At 34.8% G+C, this 23,976-nt stretch overlaps 1 protein-coding gene across 2 annotated transcripts in view; it reads left to right on the top strand.

Annotated features, from left to right (window-relative positions):
• The window catches only part of rxrab (retinoid x receptor, alpha b), a 62,863-nt gene that overhangs the window by 22,225 nt on the left and 16,662 nt on the right, over nucleotides 1–23,976 (top strand). For both annotated transcript variants that reach the window (XM_058777542.1, XM_058777543.1), the window contains exon 3: nucleotides 17,129–17,394. In XM_058777542.1, coding sequence (XP_058633525.1) covers nucleotides 17,129–17,394 — 266 coding nt within the window. The remainder of the gene's footprint in view (nucleotides 1–17,128; nucleotides 17,395–23,976) is intronic.

Below are 23,976 nucleotides of genomic sequence, written 5' to 3'. Positions count from 1 at the left end.
TATGGGCACTTTTGTGCTTGGGAACTTTTAGGAAATGATGTCTCTTGAAACTTTTCACACTCACACCAGTTTTTTTTGTCTACTCACAATAATAGACTTAGATCATAAGACAATTCATTTTTGCCTTTTTCTTTTCTAAAAGTCATGGTCATTTCCACCATACAATTTTTTGCCCAAACCTTATTTAGTTTCTGAGACTCGCTGGTACTGCCGTGCGAGCGCGAGGTCTTGCTGTCCCAGTGTGCACGCACACACCTCTCTCTCTCTGTCTGTGTGTGTCTGCTCTGTTCAGCGAGCGGCGGAGAGGAGCAGCGCTTTCAGTTAAACACAGATATTATGTTGCTTCTCTAATTTTACATGCAAGTATAGCCGAAATCACAGCACAGCTATTGTCATTATCTTATGTGTATTTGATTTCATCAGACGACAGCTCGATTATAAGGGTTTTTGTGCAGATTAACGTCTTGGAAGGGAGAGCTGTTATAGTCTTAATGGGTCGCGTTTCAGTCACTATTTCATATTCATTCCGTTGTCTGACGACAGAAACAGTAAAATATACCAATGAAAACCAGTGGGCACAGAGAGGCAAACAAATCTAATAATAAATAATAAATGTACATTTTGCATTTTCAGAAGAAGTGAGCTGCCCTGTCATGCAAAAATGTAAACAGGTTTGTGTCAGTAAATTGCTCAGTGCAAAGAAAGAGAAGTAATGGGAACCTGATATTTCTATTTTCTTTTTTCATGTGTCTAATAGACATGAACAAGTTCTTTGAAAAACATCTATGACCTTTGAAACATGTCTAGTCTTCATGCTCTATGTTGACTATGGTTTCAATAATAATAAACATACATTTGCATAAAGCATCCACATTTGTCCATGCCCATGTTGATTAGAGTATTAAAAACTTGAAAAGTATTAAGTTAAGGTACATCTAGAACAAATAAAAATGTGCGATTAAGTCGATTGACAGCCCTAATGTGTGTGTATATATATATATATATATATATATATATATATATATATATATATATATATATATATATATATATATGAAGAGTTCAGATGCAAAAGCCTCTAAATGCCGCTTGAAATTTTATTATAAATTAAGCATTTTCTCAGACTCCTATGTGAAGGTTCAGTAATTTCGCTTTAATGGCAAATGAATAGGTTCTTTTCTTTGCCATTAAAGTGAAATAACTGAACATAAACATAGGAGCCTGAGAAAATGCTAATCTTCATATGTGTGTGTATATATATATATAAATATATATATATATATATATACATATGTGACCCGTTCTGGCGAAATGAGTCGGAAGTCGCAACGTTCCATTTTAAGATAATGTGGAAAAACAATGAAAAAATCTATTTTTCTTTTTTTAGCTAATATCAAAGAACAGACAAAAGTTCCCAAAGTTTCGTAGTCCAGATAATTGAGTAAAGGTATTTAAATGACTATTAAAATTGACTTAAAGTTTTACTAAATTCGCTGGAAATGAACATTGCTTTTATCAACTATTGCTTTTATTTCCCTATATTCCGGGTATCCCCTGAAACAAAACTATCTCTGCTCTCCAAATATGGTGTTAAAAGTTGTATAAAACCAATCAAAAAGCTTAGAAATGTACACAAACAGTGACATAAACACTGATCATTTGTCAATGGGAAGCCCCATTTCGACTGACCGGCACGCGATTGGTCCAGCCATCATCCTGTCAGACTAGCAGCGCTCTGTGTAAACAAGCTAGCAGATCTCCTCAGAAAGATAGTTCAATACTGTGTAGTGTAGTATAGTGTAGTGTAGTATACTGTGTGTAGTTCTGTTTATTAATTTGAGAAATGTCGCTGTCAAAAGAGAGCAAAGTCGCCAAAGCGTTAAACTCACTCACTCATTTACTCTCTCACTCAACCACTCTCTCACATGCTTTCTCTCTGTGACTGCGTGCACATGTGCGTGTACGCGCGAGGTGACAGTCAAGGATGCAGACACACACACACACACACACATACACAGACACCGACACACACACACACACACCTCTCTCTCAAGCATCCTCCCTCTCTCTGTAGCACCTCTGTTCAATCTTTCTGATTTTAGTAAATCTGTGTAAAAGTGCCTTTTAAAATAATATTTATTCAAATAAATACTTTAAAATAATTTGAGCTTCAGCCTGGTTTAATAGCATTTATATATATATATATATATATACAAAGGTTTTTGGTCAAATTAAGCTGTAAAATAAATAGTTTATTCCTTCAAATGCAATGGAAAAACGGGCAAAAAACTTTAAAAGCGATTTTCTCAGGTTTTCAATTGGAAAAAGAAGGCAGACGACCATAATTCAAATGGGTATATCTTTAAAACCATTCAAGGTATGACTTTGACTAGGATATCATTTTAAAGCTTATGGTCTCCATTTATACCAAAATCTCAATTTTGAAATTTGGGTCACTGTGACTCATTTTGCTGGATCAGGTCACGTATATACATATACAGTATATATATATATACACACACCTCCGCCTGGTATGAGACATAATCCTTATTATTCTTTTATCATTATTATTTTGTTTTTATTCAGCCATTATCAGCCTTTATACTGGCAATAAAATGTTTACCAAGCCACATCGCTTCAATCCCAGAATACATTTACCCAACTATTATCAAAAGTATTTCTAAATAAATACAACAAAACATTTTCTTGCTACCCTTCGTGAAGTATTATGACAAAATGCATTATGAAGAAGAATTGGACCTGTTCTGCAGATGCATTAGAGCTGATATTAGCTATAAGACAATTTATGAGATTAATAGTACACTTTTACTCAGAACTCACTTCAAACCACCATTGAGTGTTTGTAATAACTTCCTTTTACGATCACATGTGGAATTTGGTCGTTTACTGTTGTTAAAATAAGCTATTTATAGCCTTTTATATCGCTGCACAAATTAGCATTTCAGATGTAAAATCACAAGAATCACAAGAAAATCACATACAAATATCCTATCGTAATCGTGTGTTTATTATCTTATATAATCTATAGTGGCTGTTGTCATGTTTATTTCTGCTGTGTAAAAGCCTTAACATATGCTCTGGCTGAAACTCACGTTGTTTGTGATGTTACAACCACCTCTCCATTCTTAAGTTGCCAGGGATGCATTCCAAGTATAATACACATTAGTAAAAGGATCTATTTAAATTTTTATTTGTCTATATACACCTTGGGCGTCCGTGGTACATTATAAAAGTAGCCCAAAAAAAACCCCGCAACCCACGGCTCTGTAAGTTTTCCCGTGACTGTATTTTCAAAATAGCCCACTTGTGCCGCTACCCTGGCAACACTGGCTAGCTGTACCCTCATCACACAATGATAGATAACCTTCCGCGCTGCGATGACGGGAAGAAGTTGGGGTCAAACCTTATCAAACGATTAATTTGCGTTAAAAAATATTAACGTTGACACCTCTAATATATACAGTATATATATATATATATATATATATATATATATATATAAATATGTGTGTGTGTGTGTGTGTGTATTAGGGGTGTCCCCGACTAAGGATTTTCACAGTCGAATCGGAATTTTCGAATCTTGCCTATAGTCGACTGATACTCGAATCATATGTTTGTGGGCGGGGGGCAAAATACATTACCAAGAGTCAAGTCAGACATTGGACAGTATAATTATTGACTTTAACATGCAGGGAAAATATGTAACGGACGCCTCACAGACAGTGGCACCTCCAAGGGGGGGCCAGGGGGGGCCACGGCCACCCCTAAAATGACACTGGCCACCCCATACAGAAAGAGTGGAGTTTTTTTTAGAATAATATATATTTTTTTTACATAAATTAACACGGACATTGACGAAACACTACATTAAAAATAAATATAATAAACTTCTATTATGTGTACCGTAGAATTCGCTCTCAACCCCTCCCCCTCTTTACCTGCGTTGCGGCGAGAGACTTTGCGCGCTCACACAGCCGCACTATCGAAGCATACTGCAGCACATGGTCTGTTCAAGTTCGAGAGATGCAATCAACGCGGGAGAGGAAACTTACAAGTAAAACTTTGTTTTCGTATGTTATATAAAACTTAGTTTATTCTGTCAAACTCACATAATACAATACTGTTTGGCTATAGATTAGGCATTAATTACAAACTGATCTAAGTTTTTATTAGATTAATATTACTCGGGGCTCTACAGTGCGACCATTTCAGTTGCATTTGAGGCTGAAAACTAGGCTACTGCGTGCGACTATGAAAAAAAATATTTAGGAGAAACGTGCAACTGACTCAAATCAGCATATTTGAGTTTGCGCTGAAGGAGCTTCAAAGGTTGCTAACGTACTCACAACATGTTTGGCTGCGTTGAGTAATGTAGCCTATCACTTACAGACATATCCACTCATTATAACAAACAACGCGAAGACAGACTGTAAATTAGAGATTCACTGTGCAGTGTAAGGAGCTGATTATAATAGAGTTTTGTGAGATCGCAAACTAAGATGAGTGACAGCTTTTAATGATTATTAAGGGAGTTTGCAAATGTGATGGATTTAATACAACAGTTCATTAAACAAGAAGTTAATATTAATTTAAGTGACATATATTTTCTGACTACAACAGTATTGCCTTATTTTGCTCTATTTCGTCAACGAAAATAGTTTCCGACAAAGTAACAGCTGAGCCGCTGCGCATCTCCATTCAAACACAACAGCTGCGTTTTTAAACGAATCTAATGTCAATAAAGACAGTCATGTACTTCGTTCCTGAATGAATCAGCCGTTCAAAGGAATCAAATAAATGAATGATTCAGTGATAAAATCAGTGACATGCTGCCACCTGCTGGCAGTTTTAGTTTAATTTTTAAAGTGTATTTCCTCTTATTTAAATCATTTAATATTTCTATATTCAAAATTTTATATTTAAAACATTAACCTCAACATGAATTTAATTGCACTCTCAGCTTCATTAAACACTTGAAAATACACCTACAAGCCACTTGTGTGGTCTTCTGTGCCACCTCTGTAGAACAAATTTATCCTTAAATACAGATTGCATTTGATTGATAACTTATTGTTATTCTACTTTTTATTCTGTTGTTTCAATTAGAAATGTTAAAAAGCTTATACATTTTTGAAAATGCCATTACAAAGGTAAAAACAAAATTCCCTGTAAATCACTTTAAGGAGTCAAATATCACCTCATAATGGGATTTTTAATTATTGATTAGAAGGTGCTCCTAAATTTTTGACCGTATTCCTAAAAAGAAAAGTAAGCGTAGAGCTCTGTTACTCCATGAGTTGATCTGTAAATTATTGCAGATTTGGGCAACATTTAATGCACTATCTTTGGCTCTTAAAGTCACATATGTAGAACAGTTTTTGTTACCCAGACAGACGAGTAGTATTTTATTAATTTATGTCTGACAACAGAAACAGAAAATATTTAAATTAAGCACTGACAGCATATTTCCACAAAAAATGTAGGGTTTATGATAAATAATCGAAATGAAGAGGAAAGCAGTCAACATCCACCTTCTTCAGCAAAAGGCCTGTAAATTCTGAGAACATTTAGGGCTTAATTTACTGCAACAGTCAGTGTACCAATTGTTTTGATGAAGTGATGGGTTAAACATCTATGCTTCTTGTTTACTTTTACTCTCATTTGAAATGAATTTGCACTCCAAATAAATATGGGTACTTGCAGTTGAATTGCAGAGCTACTTTTTTTCTATTTTGCTCTATACAGATTTTTTACATTTTGCTCTGTATAGTAATAGCCTACTGAACTTTATATGCTCCCAGAATTAATGGTAACACTAAAAAGTATTGTCTGCCATTAGATTTAGGCATGCAACACTTTTTTGTATTGTGCCACCCTAACATTTTATACTGGCCCCTTTCGGCCACCCTATAAAAAAAATCCTGGAGGCGCCACTGCTCACAGATAAAAAAATAATGTTTTATGTTTTGATTAAAAGATAGTTAACATTATAAACGTCAGCAAAACCCTAAGAATTCACAATATTTTTTACAATAGTGCTCTCATTACAACGTTATGTATATGACATTTATTAATGTTCTGGATTTCTGTTTTGAGCTGTGCGCGCTGAGTATGACCAGTAGAATGAAGCATTTGAAAGCAGGTTTTTAATCAATGGTATTTAACTCATGATTTATCTCATGTAGAATATGCTTCGTTATTTATACAACATAACGTTAATATTACGACTTATAGGCTATCTGCACAAAATGCCCCGAATGCATGAACGTCTGCATGGCTCTGAATGAACTCTTGTTGTGGACGCGTTCTTCACACAACAACACGCAGAAACACGGCAACTAAACTCTAAAAATTCACAGCGCTTTATTATAATAGTGTTTTCGTTATAATGTTATGTATATGACAGTCCCAGTCATTATTAATATTCTGCATTGTTGTTTGTCCTGCTCGCGCTGCACGCTGAAGAGCTGTACTACAATGAAGCGCATTACTGCAACTCAACCAAATGCATCTTGTACGAGATAAATAATACACGATATATATAAACCAGCTGAAATGTTTTGAAATCACTTATACCCTACCTGATCGAAAAAATCCAGTCTTTCACTCTGCCTGTGTCAGTTTGAGTCTTGTTAAAGATTTACATCCCTTCCACCAAGATGCTCCTCTGTCGGTCACGGATTATGGAAAGTGAAACTTAAATCTATAGGGGTGGTTGGATTTATTCACGCACGTTAAAATATTTATCTAAAGATTATTTATTTTCAGATTCTTATTTACAGTATTATCTTAATAGGCTGTATATTAACTTATTGGGAGAAAACGGGTAGTTCTATGTGAAATCAGACATTGAGCACCCCATATAGCCAAAATGGCATGATCATAACACCCCGCGAATATTCAACTGTGAGATCGGTAGTCGAATCAGTCTCCTCCTATCGAAGCATCGAATCTTCAACTATTTGGGGTCATCCTTAATATATATATATATATATACACACATATACTGTATACACACACACAAACATACATATATATATATATATATATATATATATATATATACTGTATATAGTTATTTCGTTTTTTTATCAAGTTTTAATTTTTAGTTTTAGTTTATTTATTTTTAGTAAACGAAAATGAAAAAATGTTGCCTTTATATTTGGAACAATGAAAAAAGTTTTTTTAGTTTTAGTTATTGATAATAACCTTGCATGAAGCACAGTCATAATTTGCATTGAAATTATATGAAATTATAAATTATATTATGTTTATTTCATTCTCATTGTTGATTATCATAGTTTGAAATATGTAATAATGTTTTCTATTTAACGTTTGAAAGTGATTGAAAAACAAGAATAAAACAATAACAATTCATACATAAATTTGAAAATAAATTATGATAGAATAATAAAATAAGACAACAAAAATCGTCACACAAAAATGGTCACACTTTATATTAGGTGACCTTAACTACTATGCACTTACATCAAAAAAATAAGTACAATGCACTTATCGTGTTCATATTGTATTGCAAAACACTTTTGCTGCTATTGAGGTGGGATATGTGTAGGTTTAAGGGTGGGTTAAGCTGTAAGGGATGGGTCAACAGTGTAATTATAAATGTAATTACAGAACTTAATTACAGATGTAATTACATATAGGTATTTTTAAAAATATAAGTACAGTGTAAAAACATGTATGTACACAATAAGTGCATTGTACCAAATGATTAATTTAAATGTAAGTACATAGTAGTTAAAGCCACCTAATATAAAGTGGGACCAAAAAATCATAAAAGTATGGCTAGTTAGAAGAAATACATGAATCTACTCAAAAGCAGCAGTTTCCATTTAGTGCAAATCTCAATGAGTCAGAATTATGGAATTAGATAGAATATCCAATCTAATTTCATAATTCTGACTTGTGGATATGGTGCACACATGGTATTGAGAGGAGCGGCTAACGGCACAGAAGCTGGAGGGAAGCTATCAGTCCTTGAGCTGTATCAGCATTAATCAGCTCCTGAGGTCTCACTGAGCTCTTTATGTCTCTGGCACAGTCACAATGAAATATTATCTAATTTCTGACATCCTACTATTAAACTGCACCTATCAATTTTTTTAAACTTCAGTCAAAAGGAAGAGATTGAGAAAATTAACATTATCGGCAATACATATCACTCATCTGTATCAAAACATTATCGTTTTTCATTGTGAATTCTTGCTCTTTTTGCTTTGAGAATCGGAATAGATTCTCTTGATCTTTTAACAAGAGCAATGTGACAAAGGCTTTTTTTTCAGAAGACTCTTTAGCGACTGAGGTTTATATTGGCCTTTTCACAGGACATTGATGGTCTATGAAAATGAAATGAAATGCACATGCCTCCCCCCAAAAACAGCTTGTTGGGCTCAGATTGGCAGACACACAGTATAAGCTCCAGTTCTCAGGGCACCAGGCCAGACAACCAGTCCCACCGGTGATTGTGCAATAGTGTTTCTGTGTGTGTGTGTGTGTGTGTGTGTGTGTGTGTGTGTGTGTGTGTGTGTGTGTGTGTGTGTGTGTGTGTGTGTGCGTGCACGCGTTTGAAACCTAAAAGTGGGGCAGCCTGCAATCTTACTGCAGGGATACACTGAGAGAGAATGACAGGATATCTACTGTCCCGATTTAAAGCAGAAAGAGAAAAAAGAGATCTGATTGTCAGGCATGGAGTCATAATCTACAGCACATTTCAAATCAGCAGACATGAATCTTTTATTTGTTGGTGATGGAAGTCATTCGTTATACTCAAACCTTAGGCTGTATGTGTTTTTTTTTTTATTCTTCATTTGTTCTTCTGTCTATTGGTTAATTTGATATAATGCAAGCATTGAGAGTTAATTAAATTTCAGTCTTTTAGAGATAAAATATTATTGTAAATGTAGTGTAAAATTTAAATTATTATTTAAATAATATTGCACACATTATTGTTATTTAAGTATCATTCATATAATATTTTAGATTTAATTTAATTTTTATATTTTATGTTTTCATTTTAGTTAATGTTTTATTAATTTTGTTGTCATTTTTCCATCATTTTTTTTATGTCTATATAGTTTTTATTAGGTTTTAATTTTTAGTTTCTTAAGTTGTACACTTGAAGAAAAAATATTTTTGACAGACTTTTCTGAGAGTGTAGTTATTTTCGTATTTCAAGTCAACTAAATGAAAATGAGCAATATTGTCATGGCATCTATCTGAAATAAAATAAGTTTTAGGGTTTGCACACACACACACACACACACACACACACACACACACACACACACACACACTTTAATTTATTAATTTAATTTATTTACAATTTTAATTTAATTGAATTTATTTATTTAAATACACTAATTATGATTGGACATTTTAACAGTATCTTATTTTATAAAATTCTTCAACCAGTCATATTTAAAATCAGTCATTCATGAATCAGTCATTAAAGCATTGAGTTCAAAGCATGTCAGGTCTGTGATCTATTCAGACACGTTGCCACTGTATGATAACCGTGTCAATTCGACTAATACAATGCTCTCTCACTGGCCTCTGGAGTCCTGCGAGCAGTTCTCTCCATACCGGCAGTTCATATCTGTCCATCTCTGTGCAAACACGTGTAGCCGAGTGTGTCAGATAGCGCTGGCTCAATCTCACAGGTGGCTTATAGAGAGCGAGCTTTCTCCCTGCGCTACAGAGACGCTTATCTGATTGTCTCATTCACTCTAGTCTTGTAGTGGAAACTGATAACATTTGAGTTTCAGGGACCAGCTTCCCATGCCCTGAAATCACACAGACATTGGAGCTATGCTGTGCCTGTAGCCCTTGCATTAGCATGGTTAGCATGAAGTGTGCGTTTCTGCAGATAATATAAAGAAAATGTTTCGTTTAACTTGCCAACACCATAAGGACAGCAGATGCTTGGCCTGATATCTGACACAGTCAGCAAGAGCTTTAAACAGGTGCATCACCTTGGGCTCTGCTGCTTATATTAGCTCAACTAAAACTATCTGCTCCGACTTCAAAAATGTGCGGCAGCTTCCTGGATCTACATCCTTGGTGGTACTGGGACAATAATTCTTTCAACTAATCTGATTTCAGGACTTGGGCAGAGTCATGAACACAGTTCCCACACAGTTTGTGCTATGAACATTTTTGATGAAATCCAAGAGCTTTCTGACCCTTCATAGATAGCAAGGGTACTACCATGTTCAAGGCCTAGAAAGGTAGTAAGGGCGTTGTTATAATACAATAATCCATGTGACATCAGTGGTTCAACTGTAATTTTATGAAGCTACGAGAATACTTTTTGTGTGCAAAAAAAAAAAAAAAAAAAAAAGTAAAAAAATAAAAACACATTTCCTTGATAATTTAAAGGGATAGTTCACCCAAAAATGAAAATTCTGTCATTAATTACTCAACATCATGTCATTCCAAACCTGTATGACATTATCTCCTCTGATAAAGATACTTTAAAGGTTATTGGGAACCAAACAGTTTTGGTGGTCATTGACTTCCATTATATGTAAAAATAAAAAAAACATAAGATATTTATCAAAATATCTTATTTCATGTTTGACAGAAGAAAGAAAGTTATACAATCTTGGAATGACACGAGGGTCAGTAAATGTTGACAGAATTTTCATTTTTAGGAGAACTATCCCTTTAAGTCATTGAAAAGAATGTACCTGAAGTTTTACTTAAACCAGTAGATATTTTAATATTTACTAACATGTACTTTTAAAAATAACAGTTCATGTAAAAAAAAAAAAAAAGAAAAGAAAAGATTAAAAGAATGACATGGGATAACTTTTAAGAAAGTATTTTTTTTTTTCTTTCTGTAAAGACTCTTTTTATGTCTACAGGTTTTGTGGATATCAATAAAGTCAAAGTGAAGTCTCAAGTCAATTGCTTATGAGTCAAATTTTTTGGACTACCAGACTTAAGTCACCATCTCTGCCAACAAAAGTTGTAAAATCTTGGGAATCACTGTGGGAACTTTCCGTCTTTTGAGATGCTGATTGCTATTAGTCATTCACATATGAAATTTCTCAGTGATGCTAAATCAGATGAAAGCAGTAAGATTTATATCAAGCATCCAGTTGAACTTGTTCATGAAACATTTTTAGGCTGACCACTTTGTCATATATGTGATGTACTGCCTCTGTCTGTCAGTTCTAGATAAAAGCTTGTTTAAAATGAATTCTCTCTGGAACTGAGATTGAAACATTATGGCGGTCGTTTCAAATGAAAACCCAGAGGGGGAAAGAGGATCATGAATATTTCAGATATCTCAGTGGCTGCCTGTGGTTTATACCACCAGACAAAAAGAAAAATGCAAATGCTGATGCATAGAGATCATCAGATCATTTTTCATTTTCTTCTGTGAACAGGATGAGAAGTCTAGTAAATCGTGGGTCCTGTTTTTAATTTCAGAGCAAGTCATCACAATTTTGGCATTCGTCATGAAATAATTTGCCTGAAGAATGAATTCAAAAGATTCTGATTAAACCTGTAGAGGATGTTCAGTTTCAAAAATATTTATCCTGTCTTTGTTCAAGGTTTTAATTAAAAGTGACAGCTGGAGATGAATCATATAGATTAGTTACTATGCTTTCTGTTATTCACCAAACTGCTTATTTTGCACTATTCACTGCATATTTATTTTCCTGATTATTTGGTGATTTTGAAACGGTCAGATGAATCTTTAGTCCAGACTTGCACAGTATGTCACCAAATTGGCTGTGCAATTAATTCTCAGTGGGTTGGATAGTCTGGTAGTTTGTCTGCAGCATATGTATGTGTGTGCGTATGAATATATGAAAGCGTATGTGAGCGTATATGTGTGTGGGAGTGAGAAATGGTGTGAGTGAGCATGTAATTAGTATTACTGTATGTTGACTAAATGTCCTTCCTGGACCTGATGGCCACATACTGTGTGGTACAAGCCTATGTTTGAGTAGATTTGTGAAGATCCATGAAGGAAGACGAAACAGAGAGGAAAAATAAGGTGCTCAGGAAGCGTCAGACTAAACACACTAGCGAGGGTTTGATTTAAACACTCTGTGCTGATTGAATGTAGGAAGCCACGAAACCACTCTCTTCCTCTATATTCAAATGACTCTGCAGCACTGCCAAGCACAGAGTGAATTGAAAACAGACTCATCTGGGTTGTTTATGACTGATTCACCACGCTTTTAGCTCAAGTGTCTTGTTTTTTACCTGTTTAAAGAGATCAGTCCGTAATCATCTTTGGAGTTACCGAGTGTTGACCTCATCGGCAATACTGAGTCAATAATTACTCATCACCATGCTTTTTTATTAATAGGTCTCATATGCAGGAATATGGATTTAAGCAAACTCATAACCCATAGTACTACATTGGCAGATGACGAGCTGATGATAAAACAGGTGAATAAATCCCATATGGGCTTGCATTTAAGAAGCCACCAAGATGTCATAGAGAACACAGAGAAATGCTCCAGAACAACCCTCCATAACTACATAGCAGCACATTAAAAAACACTCAGTATGTCTTAGCAACAACCTGGAAATACGCCCTTCATTGCAGTGGTGAGTATACAACCCCCACACACACACACACACAAAACATAACATTTTCTTAAGGAAATATCAAGAAATAAATAATGCTAAAATACAACATAAAGTAAAATGAAATAGGTAAGGTTTTTATATTGTACATAAATAATAAATAGTAATAATAAATAATACATAGTGGTAATTCAAAGTGTTTTACATAAAACTGATTAAAATAATAATAAATATAAAATAATAATAATATGAAGAAAAATAATAAAAGGTTCATATGAAATAAAAAATAACAGTGAAGTCAGTAAATACACAACTGTGTTTTTAATCCGGATTTGTAGAATAGAATAGAATAGAATAGAATAGAATAGAATAGAATAAAATAAAATAAAATGTAAAAAAAATTAGAAGGTTAAAAAATTCTCACTCTTACTGTGCTTCAAATTCAGTAGCATTGTGAATTGTGATCTTGTGATTGTGTGTCCATGCGGTTCAGCAGTGTGTCAACGCTCTGCTCTGCCTTCACATCATCCCTCATCCTCTGACTAATCAGGCCTGTGCTCCGCTTCTCGCCGCCTCATTAGCGAACTGTAACAATGTTTTGCTCAAATACATTTTGCTTAGGCTGGCGGTATATCCTTATCCCCTAGTCTGTTTATCTCCCACCCTTGATTTACATTTCGGTGAGTAGGTGTTTGTGGTGATTGAATAAACATTTTGTGTGGCAGTATTTATACAGCGGTCGAGTCAAGATTGTTGTGTTTACGTGATAAGACCAGATCATTTTCTTAATTGACACAGAGAGTCTACTGCTTGTCTATATTAAAATAAAACAGAGCCAAAACTCAGGGTTGAGATAGTAATGACGAGATTGTGTATTCCAAGGGTTTAGCTTTGAAACTGGCTAATTACTGGCTAATAACTGGAAATTATTAGGGTGTGTTTTACAAGAAAACACTGTTTCAGTCTTTCAAATTTTCATGTTTAATTAAATGTGTTACTTGCCATTTCTTTTGTTGTTTGTTACATTTACAGTAATAGCATGTTTCTGAGTGAAAATCATTTCGAAGTAAACCCTAGACCAGATTTTGTAGACCAATGTTTGTAAGTCATACTTATGCTGCAGTTCTCAGAGAAAGAATTTGAGCTGCAAATCTTGCTGTCAGCATGTGGTCATCTAAGGGAGAAAACCACAATTTTCTGTTCCTCAGAATAGCACCGATTCTCATTCAGAATTAGTTTTGTGGTGTGTAAGTGTGTGAGCATGTGTGTGTGTGGGGGATACACTTTGAGCCGTCTAATGATCTTCCTACACACCTGATTTATGATCTGAAATGTTCTTCCAGTGCTCTGGGAATGTGTGTATAGGTGTGTGTTGATGTTCTATGTGAATGTACTGTGCATGCCTGTATGTACCTGTGCACACAAGTTGTGTAAATCTGTGGGCTGTTATATGTTGCGTTCATGCGTGTGGTGTGTCATCAGAGACGCATATTGTCTGTCGTCATTTGTTGCAGACTCTTACTCTGTCATGTAGATGGGGATGGAAACCAGATCAAAACCCATTGAAACTGTCCAGTGAGGGCTTTCAGCCAGATCTTTGAAAGGAAACATGAGTGTGTGTGAGGTTTCTGCTCAGTTTTATTTTTTTTTTGTACTATTCAACATGTCCATTCACCACTTTTGAGTCTTCTCATGGACAAATGCTGCTGACAGTCTGCAGGGCTGGTTTGGGTTGGCGGAAAGAATTCTTGGCGTAAATCCAACCTGACAAATCTTAAACTTACTGTAGCTTCTCAGAACCTTCAGTGGTTTGGTTTCACATTGTTATGTGCATCATTAAAGGAATAGTTCAGCCAAAATGCATCATTTAATCACCTTCATGTGTTCCTAAACTGTATCACTTTATTTCTTAAGTGAAACATAAAATAAGATATATCTCAGTGTTTGTTTGTTTTTTTCCAGTGGTGACTGTTTGGCTACCAACATTTTTTAAAAAATAGCTTCTTTTGTGTAGAAAAGAAGGAGGTTTGGAATGACATGAGGAACGTAAATGATGACAGAAATATCATTTTTAAGTATAAATCTTTTTATAAATCTTTTCTAGGAGGATTTTGATATCATGGTAACAGAATCAGGCCTTTTGATAATCCAGTGAATTAAATATTTTGCAAATTAAAGATTCTCATTTTCTCCTTTTATTTAGAACTTATTTAGAACAACTGAAGTCTGTCCTAAATACAAAAACAGCTTCATTATTTTACATTTAAGTGGAAAGCAAGAAACGAAAGTCAAACTAATATTATAAAACAGATTGTACAGACTCTAATATTCAATGTACATGCACATGTTCACACATTCTTGAATTCTGCATTAATACAGCAAGTTTTGTCTTATCTGGGACCCATCCCACTGTTTTTTTTGTTTGTTTTTTTCTCACATTTTTACATGTCTTTGCCATTCTAACTTGTTAATAACTACAAGCTGATAACAGCACACGTGTATTTACCCTAGTATTTATATAAAAATGTATTAATGCCTGTACCTGTAGGTCATATATGCCTATAATGCCTGTGTATAATGCCTGTAAATCATATATATATATATATATATATATCATCATATAGCCCAGCACTATTCAGTCCATATGCATATTCTATAAACTTAAACTCACTGTAAACTTGTTTTAAGGTAACATCTGTACACAGTAGTTTCCATTTGAGTGGACTTTTCTGTAGACTTGTTAGGACGTGTGATATAAAAGACCCTGGCTGATTTCAATAGAATAACTTGATTGTGTTAATGCTTTTTCAATAGGCATGGATAAAAATCATATTACAGACTTTCTTTTTCTAGAGAAACACACTGAGTGACTAATGGCCTTCAGAAAGTTTCACAATAGACAGAGTGAGAAAATAAGCTGGTGTGAGGATAATGTTTCAATATGATATTTGCTATGACACTTGAACATTGACCTTTTCCTGAGATGTGCTGCTGCATGTATAGAAAGATTGATATTGTTTTCATTTCACTCAAGGTCTTGTAGCTGTGGGGGGAAAACAAGGATGAGTAATTAAGCCCTCTGTGTTTTCTCAGCATGTGTTTACTGTCTCTGTAAAGGGAAGGCAAGTTGTGGCTGAAGTCCACTGTGTTATTATCAGAGCAAACAGTGTCAACAAAACAACTGACTGTACTGTATATAAGTGCATATGGATACACAAACACAGAGACACACACACAAACAGATGTACAAAGAGCATAAAGAGTGTGTAAGAGTCCTCACACATAATTAGCCTGATTATACTTCATCTTAAATAGTGCTGTCAAACGAATAATTGTAATTAATGGCATCCAAAATAAAAGTTTTTGTTTACATAATATATGTGTGTGTGTGTGTGTGTTGTGTATATTTATTATGTATGTATAAATACACACACATACAGCATATATTTTATACATTTCGAAAATATTTGCATGTATGTATTTATATTAATATAATTTATATCATGTATAAATATATGTAATATATAAACGTAACATATTTTTCTTAAATATATACATGCATGTGTGTGTATTTATATACACTTGATAAATATACACAGTACACACACATTTATTATGTAAACAAAATCTTTTATTTTGGATGCGATTAATTGTTTGACAGCACTATACTTATATATGTTTTGGGAAAGAAGTCTCTTATGGCTATATTTATTTGATCAAAACTACAGTAAAAACAGTAATATTGTGAAATATTATTACAATTTAAAATAACTGTTTTCTAATGTCTTCAGTTCACTGTTTTACTGCTATCTTCAGTGTCACATGATCCTTTATAAATCAAAATCACGGTAATATTCTGTGGCTAAAGAAACATATTTTTATTATCAATGTTGAAAACAGTTGTGCTGCTTAATATTTTTGTGAAAACCTTGAGACTTTTTTTCAGATTTTTTTGATAAATAAAAAGTTTAAATGAACAATTTATTTGAAAAGCTGCTTGCAGCTGATCAATTTTTATTTATTTATTTTTGGATTAAAAAATACAAGTTTTTACTCATTTCATTATTTCCGTGAATAACTGTGATATATTTCATTTATTATCTATTTATTTGTATTATTTTCAGTATTCATTATCTTATAATATAGTTTAATATAATATAACTATGTTATTTGTCATAGTTTACCCTTTCCCTGACACCGCCGCACAGTTTGAAAAACAAAAACAAAATAATTTTTGCTGTTTAGTTTCAATATGTGGTCTTTTTGGACTAGAGTGGAAGTTTGTAGAGCGGAAGAAATATTTACATTGTACATTAAACTCTTTTGTTTCTAAAGTGATAAGAAATTTTAAAATGAACAGGTATTTGTACATTACTTTCACATTCTTAAACTTTTTTCCACATTAGTCATCCATTCAGCGGTTCTGTAAAAAGACCGAACAAAAACACAATGCCATTGTTTACCTCACAAAGCAAAATATTCCTGAAATTTCCTGTGTGGGTTAACTCTTTTTTTTCCTCTCACCATCCTGCAGACTCCTCTGGTCAGCTCTCGTCGTCTCCTCTGAGCTCCTCCACAGGTCACCGAGGCTTCAGTAACCATCCTCTCCACCCACCCCTGCTCAGCCAGTCCGCCATGAACTCCAGCCCGGGTCAGATGCATTCGCCCATCAGCACCCTTAGCTCACCCATCAACGGCCTGCCCTCGCCGTTCCCCATCATCAGCTCACCCATGGGCCACCCCTCCATGAGCGGCCCGTCCTCCACTAGCATGACCTTCAGACCCAGCCTGAGCCCACAGGTAAGATGTCACAGCGTTTACTGTGGACTTATTTAACAGCTTCAGCATGAACTCCTGTGGGCAGCAGCACCGAGTCCTATTGCAGATTCTTTCAGAGGCTTGCAGCTGATCAATATTTTTTTCTTGGGTATGCTGGGGCTGAACTTGAACTGAATTTTCCTGCTGAATTGGCTAAACTTGACCTGAACTCTGCTGGAAATTAAAGATCTATTTTCCAGAGTCTGATTGCTGAAATCAGGTTGATTGCACGAGTATGTGATGCACAAAATCACACAGAGGGACATAAACATTTATTCGAATCATTACCTGCATTATTTAATCAATCAGACAATTTAGTAGGGTTTTGAAAAATTGCTTTTAATGGGTTTTTCTTGCTACAGTGAGACATGATCATCTGCTTGTTCATTGCAAATGTAATTGATTTGGCAGTAGTGGCGAAGGCTGTCTGCATAACTCAGAGCTCAAAAATCTCTGCTAAAGTTTCTCAGCGGTGAAAAATGGCAGCAATTATAAAGTTTGGACATTCAAGGTCTTTAGAAATGCATAAATACTTTCACTACATTTTCCATATGGCGCACACATGCATATGCACACTGTTTACCTCATTAATTTTAGCAATCAAGAGTTTAGTGATGTTTTGAAAAATCACCTCAAATGAGCTTTTCTCGCACACTGCAGTCTTCTGCTAATTCACAGGAAATCTAATCAATTCAGCATCAGTGCGATTGGGTTTTTATTTAATAACACATAGTTTAAAAGGCTTTGCTGAAGCAGCGTTTCATTGGTGGAAAATGCAGCTAATTTTGTGGTGTTATTGGATTTCTGTTAAATCCCTCCCAATATGAGCTGGGTTTTATGAGACATCATACAAGAAATATTACAGTTTCCAAGTGATGTAATTCCACTTTTTTATTATTATTGTCTACATTTGGTTTCCAGGAAACTAGCTTGGTTTAATCTGTTTTATTTAAGCATATCTGTAGGTGGTTCAGGTTTTTGTTGTTGTTTTTTTTTTTTACTTTTCATGGGTACATAGATAATAAATAAACAGATAAACACTTAAAGTATGAATTTGTGCTCAAATATTTAGGGAAGAACTTTCTTTTGTACAGTTGAGTAAAACGAAAAAATGATTAGAGTGAATGCAGATGGAATTCTTTCTGATCGTGTTCTTTGTAACATTTAGCTTCGTCAAGAGTAAACTTCTTGCTGGATTTTAATAATTGTAGAATATACAAATGAACATAAAGATTATTCAATTGAAATGTTAAATTTAAAATGACTTCTTAAGATTTGAACACCAACCCTGGTGGTTTTGTACTTTGCAGAACTTTGCATACTCTCATTAACTACAGGAAAAAAATAAATAAAAAAATTAGAAAGTAAATGATTCAGATGTAATTTTTCTCATTACGATACTATCTAATATCAACGTTTAAAGGTTTGATTTTAGAAGAATTATGGAAAGATAATTCTGAATGTTTGAATACGTGTATGTTTTTCTTTTAGCATAAATATTTCCTGTTTTACCTTTTTATAGAATATGTCACGTCATATTACATTTTTGGTTGCTTGTCTTTGCAGTTAAATACAAGAAAGTAAATTAAATACTTTTTATAGTAGCCACTTGTCATTTGATGACAATATTTTGGCAGTGTAAAGTGAGGAACATCAGGGCATGTTTTATAGCAATGATAATATAATTGACTGAACACTACATTTTTTCATTGCACTGGATTTATAGAAATGCTTTATATGAGTGTGTTTGCATTACAAATGTGATCATTAACATATAACTTTAAATCTGTAGAGATAAGCGAGATGGATTTGAGTCAGACTTTGGCACAGTGAAATCAGTGCCTGCCAGAGTCATTGGAGAATCAGAAAAACCATTTAGTGTAACTCAAGTCATATCAAATAACAGCCTTTTATAAATTAATTTGAAGACCATGGGGTTTTATCAGACACCAGATGGTATATGAGAACTGAAATCCCTGCAACACAGTTCAAGATAAACCACACGCTATACTCATTATGAACATGTTATTGTGAAGGGTTTCGTCTGAACATTTTTTACCTCATATCGCCTCCCTCCCACTACCAGTAGTAAAGCGTTCAGTCGTTACTGTTGTACCCCGAAATGGAAACAAGTTCCCATTAACAACAAGTTTGGGTTGGCATAAACACAATGTACTTCATTTTGTCTTCCTCCCACCTAAGTTTCATGTCAGAGAGCTTTAATTTTGCTACTAAATGGAGAAGGGGGAGTTTCACATTAATAGTGTTGCCTTAAGTAATGGCGTATGGGCTTAAGGAGAGGCGTCTTGGAGGTGCCCTGGCCCCCATTCATCCTCATTAGCCCCGTCAGAGTGCTTGATCTCTGACCGCATGGTGTCAAACACAGCCTTAGTGTGCCACATGGGCTTTCTACTTTTTATTGGCATGCTAAATGGGTTCAGAAGAGGCCCGGTTGGGGCCTGGTCAGGGCCCAATCGCACGGGAAATGAGCTGGCTTGTTAAAAACTGCAGCTTAGCCATGTGGTGTGTGTCAGAATGAAACTCTTTTAACACCCGGCCAGTTCACTCTTTTCATACACACAAAGACAGATACACAAATGACCAGTACACTACTGTTCTGCATTTAGGCTGCATTTATTTGATAAAAAATATAGTAAAACAGTAATATTGTAAAATATTATTACAATTTAAAATAACTATAATGAAATATATATATTAACATGTCATTTATTCCTGTGATGGCAAAGCTGAATTTTCAGCATCATTACTCCGGTCTTCAGTGTCACATGATTCTTCAGAAATCATTCTGATATGCTGATTTGCAGTTCATGAAACATTTTTATTATTATCAATGTTGAAATCATTGCTTTGTATTTTAGTTGAAACTGTGATACTTTTTTTTCAGGATGAGAAAGAATAGAAAGTTGAAACGTTGAAATTTATTTGAAATGTCTTTTGTAATATTTCGTAAGTATTTACGATGTGGCTAATTCATACGACCTCACGCATTCGTTTTTGTACGTTTTCCGTCAGGGGTAGGTTTAGGGGTTCGGGGTGGTCATTCGTACGAATTTGCCACCTCGTAAAATATGCATGGTTTTTCCCAAAACCTACAGATTTGTACAAGACAGGTCATACGAAATAAAATCAAATGTAACGAACGAAAATGTAAATATGATAAACAGAGTTTTAATAACATGCTGTGACAGCCACTTTCTGTACGTGTGCTTCGGATGTGTGCACTCAGAAAACCGTATATCAGAAGTTTAAACTAATATGGTTTAAAACGCATGATTTCAGCGCAATAAACATGATAATCAGAACCAAAACAGATGTTTTTTAGCAGGTACGAGCTGTAATGGTGCAGCTCTATTCTGGAAAAGGGGGCGGGGAGCAGAAGCTCATTTGCATTTAAAGAGACAGGCACGAAAAACAGCGTGTTTCTGCTTCCGCTCAAAATAGGCATTTTCAAAATGATATAACAAATGATCTGTGGGGTATTTTGAGCTGAAACTTCACAGACACATTCTGGGGACACCTGAGACTTATATTACATATTGTAAAAAAGGGCATAAATATATAAATATTCCTGCATCATATAAATAAATGTTTGTAGCATGATTCAGAGCACAGATGATATTTTAGGGATGTTTATGGTCAGACTCTAATGTGCAAAGCATCTCATGACTGTGCAAAGAAGCAACACTAATTCATGTACAATTTAACAATTCTGAAAGCTCTACACTCAAAGCAGCAGGCATGAGATGATCACATGGCACATGTGATCTGTCTTGTAATAGCTCCTGTGGACTCTACAGTGTAAGGCACAATAATAAAACTTATTTTCTCCCTGTTCATTATGTCTGTCTCCACTCTCTGGACATGCTACTTATTTTCATTTGGACGTCATAGATGGTTCTCATGGTTATGGAAATGTCAGTTATTCACTCTTTCCACAGGACTATAAAAGAGAGTGTATTTTCCCAGCCTGATTTGGCATATGTTGTATTAAAAGTTGCACCACTTCCTAATTATTTCTACCAGAAGCGTCATGTCCACATTTTTTTCACATAACACAAAAGGGAGTTATTATGGAAATGTCAAAACTGATCTTTTCCATACAATATTTTCTGTGAAGTTCAGTTCACTGCAGAAGAAAAAAATTAGTCTGCATTTGAAACTATATTATTTACAATATAAAATGTGGTTTTGTTTTTTTTGTTTTGTTTTTTGTTTTGTGTTGGCTTGGTTTGTTTCATTTTGTTTTACTTCGTTTTGTTTTGTTTTATTTCGTTTCGTTTTACTTCTTGTTTTGTTTTGTTTTTTTGTAGGTTTTTGTCTCATTTTTTTTTTTGTTTTCTTTTGTTTTCTGCTTTGTTTATTGGTCATGCTTTTCCCCTGCCACAATGTGAGGAATTCCACTGGTTTCACGTCAGTTTAAACATATTTATGTTGCACCTCCAATTCCTACATTTACACATTTGACAGATGCTGTTATCCACTGTAATCAACCCCATAACCTTGGTGTTTCTAGAGCCATGCTTTACTTTTTAAGCTACTTTTGTGTAGATGTTTCTTATTTTATCTGGCTGGTAGCTTTTTTTATACATTTTTAGGGATGGTTCATGATTACTGATCCTGGAGTGCATGAATGAGGGGATCTGAGACTCTATTTCAGGGCTTAAAGTTAAGACTGTTAATCTGCTCTCTGTCTCTGTTCTAAATCTAGAAGCTACTATCCCATGGCACTGGCACACAGAGAATCCAGGAACATATTGAATTACAGTTTACCCAAAATAGTGGGGGGGATGTATGTGTGTGTACGCTCACATGCCCCACCAGGATTTGACAAGAGCCCCCTTAAGATAGATTATGCCATTGAACAGGACATGTCAAAAGCGCCATGCCTGCATGTGAAACGAAGCAGACGGCAGCAGGTAGATCTGTTTGTGTGCATGTGTGTGTGCAGGTGCATGTGACTGTAAACCTATGTGCAGGTGTGTGCATTTTGGTATGTATCTGAGTTCCTGCCACTCCTTTACTATCACAATTGCATCGGTAGCTCTTTTGTTTTCGATATGTATATACACGGCACAGTTTGCAAAGTACTTTTGAATTTGCATTTAGATTCATTGAATTGTTTTGTTGGAACATTATAGATTAATTCTTGACTCATAAAGTAAGCTGTCAGGATCTCATTAAACAAATTTAGGTCACATTTATATGTTATGCCTACCTTTATGAGTAGGAATTCAGGATTAAAAGCTTCATGTTAATGCATCACATTATGTAATGCTATGTCAGTAGTCTGTATGCAGGACATTGATGTAATTTAGTATCTACGCCAATAGTACTACTGACCACAGGTGCAGGCATGTGTTGTAAACCAGAAACATTTATCATGAGTCAGATTTTCTTTGATACTGCGAACAAAATAACACTGACACAATTTAAGGTGTGGAGATGCCAGGAGAGGGTTTTTGTTCAAATGAACACAGTAGTTTCTAATTCTCCATGAAGCAAATCGTCATGCTGTCTGACTGTCTCTAAATGTTTTGACATTTCAACACTGTTGGATATGTGAACTCTTGACTCATATGTCATGCACTTTTTTTGACAAAAACTATAATTATTGTTATGTTCAGTTAGGATGAATCATTTGCACTTTCTTTGGTGAATCATTTGTATGTTTTCCTCACTCCAGGAAGCTGTAAAGTTCCATTTATCTGCCTCTCAAGAATTACCAAAGAAAAACATAGCGAACATTCTTTCATCATAATGTTTCCTGTAGGTGTGTCTGTCGTGTCTTTCACAGGTCCGCTCATCTGTCATCACAGTTTTTGTGACTTCAGTGGGGCGCGGGAAGATGTTTTAGGTTCTTTTAGGTACACTAAGTAAAAATAGCAGTATTTTTTAGTGATATGCTATTTACACAGTGCAAATAGCTTTAGATTCTATTTATTCTATGTTAAAATAGCAGGATATTCTGATAATTACTTATTGCAAATAGTGGCAATTATCTGCACCTCTGCATTGTAATACATTATAAAAAAGTATGCAATAACTTATTGAGTGTAATTTTTAATTTTATTTCAAATTATTAAATGGATGCCACCTTATTGGGACAAAACCCTACCCTAACCCTACCTGATACTTTATTTTCAACTTTTTGATTATTTCCTTCATTTTTATTAAAAAATAATTGCTTTTCTGATGTGACTTGAAATTTGAAAAGGGAGAAAAAAAGTTCGCCAAAAGGCAGATTCGAACCCCGGGCGATCGTGTCAAAAGGAGTGTGACACACACTGTACCATCTGCGCCACTGAATCTAACGACTGATAATCGTCTTTTGCAAATTTGACTATCCCAATCATACGTTTGTGGGTGGAGTTAGTGTAAATAGCCTCTGCCAACAACCGGGCTATTTGCAGTTAAATAGACAATCCAATTTTTTTTTTGAAACAGTTGCCCACAGAAGAGGGTGCCCCCACTTCCCGCACGTCTGGGAGTTCTGGATAATTAAGAATAAATGCCATGTGTGTGTATTATACCATTATACCATTC

This window comes from Onychostoma macrolepis, chromosome 05 (genome assembly GCF_012432095.1).
Source record: "Onychostoma macrolepis isolate SWU-2019 chromosome 05, ASM1243209v1, whole genome shotgun sequence".
NCBI lineage: Eukaryota > Metazoa > Chordata > Actinopteri > Cypriniformes > Cyprinidae > Onychostoma > Onychostoma macrolepis.
Note: the sequence above shows the minus strand (reverse complement) of the source record. Positions and strands in the feature narration are given on the sequence as shown.